Source organism: Callospermophilus lateralis, chromosome 2 (genome assembly GCF_048772815.1).
Source record: "Callospermophilus lateralis isolate mCalLat2 chromosome 2, mCalLat2.hap1, whole genome shotgun sequence".
NCBI classification, from domain to species: Eukaryota; Metazoa; Chordata; class Mammalia; order Rodentia; family Sciuridae; genus Callospermophilus; species Callospermophilus lateralis.
The window spans coordinates 19,555,523-19,566,132 of NC_135306.1; the positions used below are offsets into that span (position 1 = coordinate 19,555,523).

The window sequence follows — 10,610 nt, forward strand, 5'->3', positions numbered from 1 at the left end:
GGCGCGCCCGCATACCAAAGGTTCTGAGAAGTCCTGCAGCAAAGCAGTACCCACACTCGCTGCCATCCTGAAGCCCCCCAGTCCAGAGGACCCGGGAACTCATTTGTCCTGAGAATGCCTTCTCAAAGGACATTGCTCTTGGCCTTTCTGAGTCCCTGCCACCCCTTCGTTTCTGTCACTGTCCCTCTAAGCCCCTTCTTTTCCTGGACTCTCCATGCACCAGCCCTTACTCCTGGCGTCCTTCCCTGTGCCCTGCCACATCCTCCCTCCTCAGAATGTTTCCCAGGCTGACAAAGAGAGGCCAGGCGGGAGAGAGGAGCTCAGGGACTCCCAGGTCCTCCTCGATCGATGGCTCTGGTGTGGCTAAGGCAAGACGATAACTCTTTAGAAACTGGAGGGAAAGATTTTAAATCCTCCAAGCTCAAGAGAAACAGGACTCGGGGAGGATGGAATGGAATCTCCTCTTTGGCTAACACCGTGGCCTCTAGCCTGCGGGCCGGCCGCCCATTCATTCACCTCTGCAGACACACTGCCCTGCTCCATGGGTGCACCGACCCACGACTCCCCAAGGGTAAAGCACATTTGAACGGGAGAAGGTCCTTAAAGATCACCCAGGGGCCAGACTCCTATCCCCCTCCACGCCACAGACCCCACCGGACGGTCTCTGGAGGAGAAGAAACTGGAGACCTGTGGGGCCTTCCTGCGTGCCAGAGACCACAGTCCCTGCCTTCACCAACAGGAACAGAGACGTAGCCAGGGAAGCCAACGAACCATCTAGTAAGTAAGCTCCGGGCCTGGAAAGTTGGCTCCCAGAGGCCCTGCTGCTTCTTCCCTCCGGTTCCAATCCTGGTTAGCTACTGAGAATAAGGCTGGTGCCGGCGCTGGCTCGGGCTGTGTTCTAGCAGACTTCTGTTTCCACCACCGCCTGTGGGCCCTGGCTCAGCGAACCCCGGGCTCCAGGATGTCGGGAAGACTCAAGCGCAGGGGCCAAGGAGGACAGGAGGTGGCCCTAAGCACAGCCACAAGAAAGGGGCTCCTAAGAAGGGCACCCAGCTGTTCCTGTCCCTTGCCGCCCCCCTACAGATGACCCGTCACGGCTGCTCCTGGACCATGAGGCGACCAGAACCTGCACCCTGTCTGGACAGTCTTTCTTCTGTCCTTGTCACCTGGACATGCACAGGACCCAGAGATCCACCCCAGCTTGAACATTCCCAGGAAGCTCAGAGCTCAGGTCTGCAAGAAGGCGGCCCTGTGGACACTACTCCCGCGGGTGAGCTGGGAGCCATGGAGTGGCAAGGGGGTGGCATCCTGCCTGCCTCCGTGGCACAGCCAGACCTTGTGTGCCCCGATGGCCACACCCAGACTCCTTTCTCCATACCTTACACCTCCTCCATGGGCACACAGACAGGTCATCAGTCTGGACAGGATGCAGCCCAGAACTTTCCCATTGACTCACACACCCATTCAAGAGGTGAGTAGTAACACAAATAACAGCTGCCATTTTTGAGGACTTACTACATGTCAGGCGCTGTTCTGAGCTCTTTTACAAGAACACTGTCGCTAGCCATCCCCAAGCCCTGCCAGCTGGAGATGGGCATGCCCCTTCGTGGATCAGAGAGGTGAGAGGCTTGCCCAAGCTCACGGTTCAACGGGTTGGCCGGGCTGCAAGCCCCCTGAAGTTAGCCCGGGAGGCTTCCCTACCACCCTCCACCACCAAAGGGCTGGCACTTCCCCACACCAGGCCAGGCAGTGAGGGCATCAGAGGATCCCCCGACGCAGAGATGGGGGAGCAGATCGGCCAACAAAATAACAGGGAAAGTGTTCTCAGGAAGGGCAGAGAAAACGGGTAACATTTTGAGGCTGGTGAGACTGTGGAGGGACCGCAGGGCTTACAGAAGCAGAGGAAGGGAACATGTTCTGAGTGCAGAGAGGAAAGGCAGACAAGCAGGGGGCGGGGATGTCATGGCCCTCACTCTGGTGACCCGTGGGGGAGCAAAGTTGGGAGGCACACTAGAGTTAAAGCGCACAGGACCCACAGCCAGGGAGACGGGGGGAGGCAGGAGCTGGCCTCAAAGCAGTGTGACTGCCCGTTTGCCCAAAGCTTGGGCTGGGTGCTGGGGTGCTTGCCTGGCACAACTTCTCTGCCCAACCGCTGGCATCTGCCCTGGCTCAAGGTTTTCTGGAGAAAATGAGTCAGCACCGCGCTCACTGGGGCTGTGTGCGTGTGTTGCGGTGGGGGTGGGGGAATCTCAACCAGCCAGCTTTTTCCAGGACATGGGGAAGAAGGGGGGGCATCATCCCCCTGATTCCAGCTCAGAGGGGCGGGGCTACAGCCCTGACCAGCCTCCTGGGAGAGCCCTTTGGGTCTTGCAGGATGGAAAGACAGCTAGTCCTGTGTTTGAGCCCCAGGCCACAGGGCCCAGGGCTGCTCCCACACACACCCACACGAAGCGACTCGCCCTTGCACACCCTCGCTCTCTCCAAAAACTACCCTCGCTCTCTCCAAAAACTTCTGCACAAGCTGGGAATCCCAGCCCCTGGGTGCCAGCTGTGCTCAGCCCCGCCTCGGAGATTCCCTGCCCTCCTCTGGCCTCGGTCCCCATCTGTACAAGAGGCTGGATTTGGTGATCTTCCAGGGCCCTTTCTGCTCTGACACGCCGGCTCTCACTTTCTCTCTCGCACTCGGGAGAAGGACAGGAACTAAGTGCTCCCCCGAGAAGCTGAGAAACAGACACCCAGACACACACACACACACACACACACACACACACACCCTTCCAGAAACGCCGGGACGTGCAGAGCCACACAGACACTGAGTCGGGAGCAGAGCCCCCGGACACGGAGACCGAGAAACGTGTCCACAGCCTCACAAGAACCGCTGGAACCAGAGACGTACGGCCTCGGACCTGCAGACACCGAGCCATCGGAACACACGGAGACCGCCCCGAACAGAGATCCTCTCCTCCCCCAAGTGTCCCCAAAGTTCCCACTCTGCAGGTCTCCTGCCGGGCGCTCCCCGCACCACCACCCGCCCCCACTCCCGACCCCGGGTGGCTCCGCACCGACCCTCGGGGCTGGTCCCCGCCCCACAGGGACCCGGCAGCAGAGCCCGGCGCTGCAGGGCAGGCAGTGCTCGCCAACCCTCGCCCGGCTGGGAGAGCAGCCCCTGTTAACCCCTGGAGTCCCGCCTCGCGGAGAAGCAGAAAGGGACAGGAAGCTGACGTTCCGCTGGAAGCGTCCGGCGCGGCGGGGAACCCCAGCCCTCTCCAGATCCCAGCAGCAGGAAGCTGGGGAGGGGGCGTCCCCGAGCTCGTACTCACCCCCCGCGTGCCGCCGCCACCGCTGTGCCTTGGGCCCCCAGCGCGGATCCCGCTCCCATGGCAGGCCCCTACTTCATGCTCCCGAGCCCGGGGGGCAAGTGTGGGCGCGCCCCATGGGGCCGCCAGCCCCCGGCCCCACCGCGCCAGGCCGGCTCAGAGCGCGCGGCCCCCGCGCCCCCAGCGCAGCCCCGCGCCCAGGGGCGCTCCAGCAGGCGGGCAGCGCGGCCGGGGCCCCGCGGGCGCCCGCGCCAGGCCCATGGTCCCAGGAGTCCGGGCGCAGCGCTCGCCCCTGCCTCGCTCCTTTTCTGCTTCCACGGAAAAGGAGGAAGCAAGAAAAAGAGGGAGATGATCAAACTTTTGGAGGCGGGCTGCTGGCGGCCTCTGAAGGCAGAGCAAGGCCGGGCGAGGGCGCGCGGAGGGCGGTGGAAGCTGCCTCCCCGCCGGCCTGGGGGAGGAGAGGAAAAGGAAGGATTTGGGGGAAATGAAGGCGATTTAAAGTCTCGGCCCGCGGCAGCTCTCCACCTTCCCCCTCCCCGCGCCGGGCCGCCCTCTGCTGCCCCCTGCTGCCCCCTGCCGGCCGCGGCCAGGGACACAGCCTCAGCCGGCCCGCCACGGCCCCGCTGGGACACCAGCCCCCTCCTCCTGGTAAAGATGGGGAAACAGATTCACCGAAACAAGGGATCGCCCAAGGCTGCACAAGGATTGACGGCAGTACCTAGATTAGGAATTTCTAACCTGTGAGACTGCAGGTCCTCAAATCTACGGGGCGGTTTGGAGGAAGAAAGGGGATAGATTCTACTCCTGAAAGAATCTCAGAGTTTCAAGGACAGAACTGGGAACAGGACTTGGTGTCCAGACTCCCACAACAACCAGTGTTTTCACCCCCGACACCCACCAAAAAGATTGCTCCACCAGATTCTGAGCTCCTGAGGGAAAGAACGTGGTGGGTGGGCGTGTTTGTGTTTGCTCACCCTCCTCTCCCCTGCAGCTCGGTCAGAAACGGGGATTTAACCCCCCAGAGTGGAGCAGACACCCTGGGATCCCACACTGGAGCGCAGAGCTGCACGCCTTTGCCCGCCGCCGGTAGATTCTCTCACATCCCCAACCCCAGGCCAGCAATGAGACTAATCCCCACCCCCACCTCCACCTCTTTGGGCAGAGGAAAACACACACACACACACACACACACACACCAAATTCAGATACACGCTCACACTCATTCACATGCAGGTATGCAGCCATGCAACTTAGGCTCACGTAAAAAACACCCTGGGATGTCTGGATTCAGCGCACACTTGTGTACAGGAGTATTTGCACTCACTTAAATACACCCTGTGTTGTCCATATCCTCCTCAACGTTCACATCAGCGCGCGCACCGCACATACACACTCCCACGTGCACATACAGCCCATGTACCCAACCAAGTGCACACACATACACGCACGCACACCCCTCCACAAGTGTCCACCACACACTCATGCACACACACACACACACACTCACGTCCCAGGCTTGTACCCACCTCTGCATACGCGCCCACCTTTACGCACACACACCAATACTCCTAGCGCTACAGGAGTCCCCAGGCACTTACTGTGTCCCTAAGTGCGAGGCTGGCCGGTCGGTCCTTCCACGGGCGCCTAACGGCATTTGTATTCATGGGTCCCCGCAGCCCCGAGCTCGGGCGCGGGGGCGGGGGTGGGTGGTCCCCTTCCCTAAACGGGGCGCGGGCGCGCGGAGCGCAGCGGCACCGGGAGGGGCATGGGCGCGCGGGACTGCGCCGCCTGCCCGGTCCGCCTGCGCTCGAACTTGAGCCGCTCTGCGTCCTCGGGCTCTGGCGCGAGCTCCGGGAGCTGGGGGCGGCTCATAGGTGCTGGGGCCGCGGCGCCCGCCGGGCCTTTTGAAGTCTCCGCTGGGGGCGGGGAGGGGGCGCTGAAGGCGGCCTTTTAAACCGTGGCTGCACGCGGGCTCGGTGGAGCAAGGTGTCTGGTTTCAACAAACTTTAGGAAAAGTCCCAAACCGGAGCGGGGGAGGGAGCCGCAGAACTGTGTGCTGCTTCCTGAAGGGGGCAGAGCACCCATGGTTGCCAGGAGGGAGGCAGCCTGGGTACCCAAGAACCCGCAGGCGGCTGGATGGCGCGCGCAGCTACCACCACCGCCCGGCGCCCCTACATTGAACCTGAGTTCTTAACCTCAGGGTAGAGGAACCCTAGAGGGTGCAACTGTGCACCAATTGTGCACACTCGCGCATTCTTCTGGAGAGAGGCGCCACGGGTTTACCTCGGGTTTTCAGAAGTCCGCAGCCCCTGAAGGTTGAGCACTGGGTCCACTCATAACTGGTATTTTTTGAGCTGCATACTTTGTGCCAGGCACATCGTGTCTTTGTTTACATTTTTGGTATTTTGTTCATAGTGGATTTTTTTGGCATTAATTTTGATACTGTGGAAGTACTGCATTAAATATTATGTATCTTGATTATTTGGGGGGACTTTTGATACCCCATTAGATATTGATCTCCATGATAGTATTATATCTGTGTGTGCTCCCTAGAATTTTGCATCTTCACTTGCCTTGGGGTTCAGGCCCTGTCAGGCGCTGTACTGAGCACCACTTTCTGAGGAAGACCTGTTAAACTATGTCTATTTTCAGAAGGGAAAGTGGAATATAGGCTGGTAGGTGATGCGGTGGGATTTGAACCCAGGTAGCCTGACTCCAACCTTCTGCATCTCAGCAGGATGCTCCAGGCTTAGCCTTGGAGGAATTCTGAGCAGATCCTGGTCAGCATCCTTAGCTTCATACCCCAGCCCTGAGCCCAGTCTGTGCTACCTGCACCAGCTGGGGGGCTTCAGGGCCCGAGACCCTATTGCTCCTCCCAGGCGCTCTCTCTCTCTCTCTCTCTCTCTCTCTGCTCCATTTCTGCCTGTTCACAACCTCTTCGTCCTCGTCACCGCACTGCCACCCCACCCATGCCATCGTGCATATGATGATATGACCATGGTCAGTTCCATCTCTGTGTCCACCCAGCATGGAACTGGGGACACAAGAGATAATCCAACCTCTAGTAATTTAAATTAAGTTCATTTAAAAAAAAAAAAAAAAAAAAAACTCCCACAATATGCAAACCTTGTACAAGTCTTCAGGGGAAGAGGGTCTTCCACTATGGGGTCAGGGACAAAGAAATCTGCACACGGTTCTGGCTTCTGGGCATGGACACATGTGTAGTGTGGGCAAAAGATATGCATGGCAAGTTGGGGTGGGGAGGAGAGCCCTCCGCAGCCACAGGAAGACAACACAAGGAGATGCCCCGGATGTTATCTCAGAGAGATCTGGGTCAATCAGACTGCCAGACAGACCGAGGGATGGAGAGACACCAAGGGAGGTCCCAGGAAGAGGTAGCATTTGGGCCCTGAAGGCTGTGTTGAATGAACCTGCAGCCCAGGAGGAGGGACATGTCCGGCGGAAGAGTCACAAATCACCAGGAGGGAGGTTCTGAAGGCTGAGTAAATGGAGCCCAGAGTCATCCAGCTCTTCCCACCATAATGTGTGGGTGACAGCACATGACTCACTGGCCACAGAGCCATTTCCAGGCAAGGGGATGCATTTCCTCAAGAGTCAGGCAGCAGGTCACTGGCTGAACGCCAAGTCCTTTCCAAATCTCACCCCCAGATCTGGGTGTGCAGTGAATGGCCAATGGCAGGGAGCCCTGCGCCGCAGAGGACAGCCCCAAGGCCCTGTGGGAAACTCTTGAGAACCCAGTGGGTGGAAGGCGTCCCCTCCTAGAGCCTCACTCTCCCCATCGGTAAAATAGGTGCCTTGGCGTGGCACTCTGCAAGGGCCTTTTGTGCTCGGAAATAGGAGACTGTAACTCAACAACAAATCCCACCGAGACGGCGGGCACCCCGGGCTCTCTCTGCATGTTGCCAGGTGGGGACGAGTATGAGGCTGGTGGCTTTCCAGGAGCTCAGGGTCAGCTGGAAAGAGGACATGGATGCTAATAAGAACTCCAGAGAAGGGCCCTGCTTCCTGCTTCTGCTGCCTCCTCACACCCAGCCCTTCACCACGGAGGGCCCTGGCGCAGAGACACTGCCCCCCTGTGGAGGGGACAGGGCACCCACAAGCCAGCCCTCAGGGGGCCGTCTCTGTAGGGCAGAAGGCAGTAAGCCTGGAGGCCGGGTGGACAGTGACCGCCAGGCCCCTATGGGCATTTTCAGGATTGCAGCAGACAGATGGGAATCGTGGCTGATAGGGACTTCGGGGACCACATAGTGGTGGACAGACACATAGTAGGTGCTCAGTGACTGCGGCTGAGTGAACCACTAGAAGAAGTCTTCACGGGTGTCAGGGGCTGCGCTGTGGCCAAGGACCCATCACATCAGTTCATCCACCAAACTTTCTGATGACCCACTGTGCGCGGGCAGTGCTTCCTGCCCTTGATGTATTAAGCCCTGGGGAAAGAGGCCAGCCAGAGAGAGAGAGAGAGAGAGAGAGAGAGAAGCAGGGAAGAAATTCCTGCCTTGAATCACGCTTAACAAGTTCTGCAGAACCAGGCAGGAAAACTTGCTAGTTCCCACTTATCTTCCCAGGCCTGGGTGCTGCTGGGCACACAGGAGGGACCCTGCTTTTGCATTTGGCCCCACCCAGCATGTAGCATGGGAGGTGCACCCAGTACACCTCTAATAGGAGGCATTATTCCCAGGTCACTCAACCCATAGAGCAATGCTGCCTTGCACGGTGCCCTGAGATGGGCACTGGCCACCGGCTAATTCAAGCTGTGGTCCTGGAGGGGAGAAGGGCCATGTTTAGTCTCTGACACCAGCACAGACACCACGTCTGGCACCTAGGAAGGGCTCCACAGATGCAGAATGAACAGGAATAAAGGGATCAAAGCGAAGCTCACCCGGTTAGACCACACCAGCTCCTCCTGCCACCCCACCCTCCTACAAGGTGACAGACCCAGTTTTAGGTGCTACGGCTGTCCCAATGGACGTAACACAAAGTGTCCATCTTCATGGAGGGACAGAAAACACCCAGCAGTCTGCTGGCGATGTCAGGTTTCAGGGAGCATTCTGAAGGCCAGTAAGCTGGCAGTGGGTGGGAGACCAACGGTGGGACTGTCACTAATGGAGTCCAAGGTGAAGTTTCTCCCAGGAGCTATTGTTTGAGCAGCAACCTGGAAGAAGTGAGGGGCTGAGCCATGTCAGTAAAGAACCAGGCCAGTGACAGCGGCAAAGAAGGCGGGATGCCCACTGGCTCCTCCTCCCTGTCGATCCTTGTCTACTGGTGTGCCACACGTTCCCTGGGGGCAGCCCAGCTCCACCCCTCACTGCTGCATTCCCCACCTAGAACAAAACATTTCAGGAAAGTGAGCGAACACCTGTGGATGTACCGAACAGGCCATTAGTGTTGAGCTCTGGGCCACCTCCAGCAGGTGACAGCGGAGACGAGCTTGGAGAGTCTCCAGGCCTCGGCTCCTGGGGCCACCTCTGCCTGGAAGGTCCTTACTGCTCTTCCTCACTGGGGTCAGCATCTGCCCGGCCCTGCCCGGCCCTGCTCCCACCTGCCTGGTACGCTGCGCGGTTCCCGTTGGCGTAGGTATGGGTCTTGCACATCTGCTCGATTCATGGCTGGGTCATAGAGTACCTCCACAGAGTACCTGGGTGAGTGCTGGATGACCAAAGGGAGGGAGGGAAGAGCGATGGAATGGGGACAGGGCGGGTGGCCCATCTGCCTAAGACATCCCCAGACAGGGCAGACATCCACGGCCTCCCTTGCTGAACCAACAGATTCCCTCCTCGTCCACTCTCTTCTGGGGAATTGACCCTCCTAGGTCAAGGGTTGAATCCTGCCTGGACAGAGCCCACCAAGGTGGCCTGCTTCCCCGGCCTCTGGGATGTGGGTGCAATCGTCCACACGGGGGCCTCTGTAGACAGCTCACCTCGAGTGCACTCTGCAGTGGGGGACCCAGACTGTGCTGCTTGGAGAGGTGGCAGCCATTTTGCTGGAATGGGGCCCCGTGTCCTGGGTCCCTGGTCAACACACAGGATGGTGGAGAGGGAAGGCAAAAAGAAATCAGGTCCTTAAAGACTTGTTGTTGGTTTGTTGGTTTGCAGTGCTGGGATCAAACCTGTGACCCCGTACGTAGGTAAGGGTCCCACCGCAGAGCTGCACCCCAGCCCTGAGGACGTCGTCGGATGTGAGACTGGGCACCCAGGCGGCCCTTCCTCAAAACCACTGAGGTCACTTGGAGTGGGTTTCTTTCCTCCGGCAGCTGAGAGTAGCCCAGGTCATATACCAGGAGCCGGAACTTTGGTCTCAACCGGAAAGACCCGTGGGTCACAGTGACCATGACAGTGGCAGCCCCTCCTCGCAGACAGCTCTAAACAGGTTCATGTCCAGCCTCTGGGGGTCCACACAGCACCTCTGGTTCAGAGAAGGAAGAAACCATCATGAAAGAGCCCGCCCCAGCTTGGCCAGCGGCAGAGGGATCCCTGGTACCAGAACGCGCTGCCACGTCCGGGGCTCGGTAGGAACCAACCTCACCTGAGCACAGGGCAGCAGGTCCCTGGGCCACGGAGCAGCCACCCAGTGCCAGCAGGTAAGGGAGGGCCAAGCCAATCTCCAAGTGTGGGGATTCCTCCAGTCACCCCTGTGACCTCTTCTGTCCACACTGTGACCTCTCTGTCCACACTGTGACCTCTCCGTTCACACCTGTGACCTCTCCGTCCACACCTGTAACCTCTCCGTCCACACCTGTGACCTCTCCGTCCACACCTGTGACCTCTCCATCCACACCTGTAACCTCTCTGTCCATACCTGTGACCTCTCCGTCCCCACCTGTAACCTCTCCGTCCACACCTGTGACCTCTCCGTCCACACCTGAGACCTCTCTGTCCCCACCTGTAACCTCTCCGTCCACGCCTGTGACCTCTCCGTCCACGCCTGTGACCTCTCCGTCCACGCCTGTGACCTCTCCGTCCACACTGTGACCTCTCCGTCCACACCTGTGACCTCTCCGTCCACACTGTGACCTCTCCGTCCACACTGTGACCTCTCTGTCCACACCTGTGACCTCTCCTGTCCCTGCCTGTGACCTCTGTCCCCACCTGTTGGCAGACCTGCCCAGACATCAGAGACGGCGGTCAGGGAGCCATAGCGCCCCTTCCACCAGCCACAGGACCCCTAGATCCGGGTGCCCTGGGTGCCGTGCCCAGACTATGCAATGTGACATTGCCATCTGCGGGTAGCTCCAGGACAAGGTGGTGCCACATGTCCCTGTGGCCGCTGCCCTCG

The 10,610-nt window shown here is 59.3% G+C and overlaps 1 protein-coding gene across 1 annotated transcript in view; it reads right to left on the reverse strand.

Moving 5' to 3' along the window:
* The window catches only part of Col27a1 (collagen type XXVII alpha 1 chain), a 122,646-nt gene extending 119,263 nt beyond the window's left edge, over positions 1–3,383 (reverse strand). The window contains exon 1 of the mRNA XM_076845632.2: positions 3,321–3,383. Coding sequence (XP_076701747.2) covers positions 3,321–3,379 — 59 coding nt within the window. The 5' untranslated portion in view covers positions 3,380–3,383. The remainder of the gene's footprint in view (positions 1–3,320) is intronic.
* Positions 3,384–10,610: the final 7,227 nt, after the last annotated feature.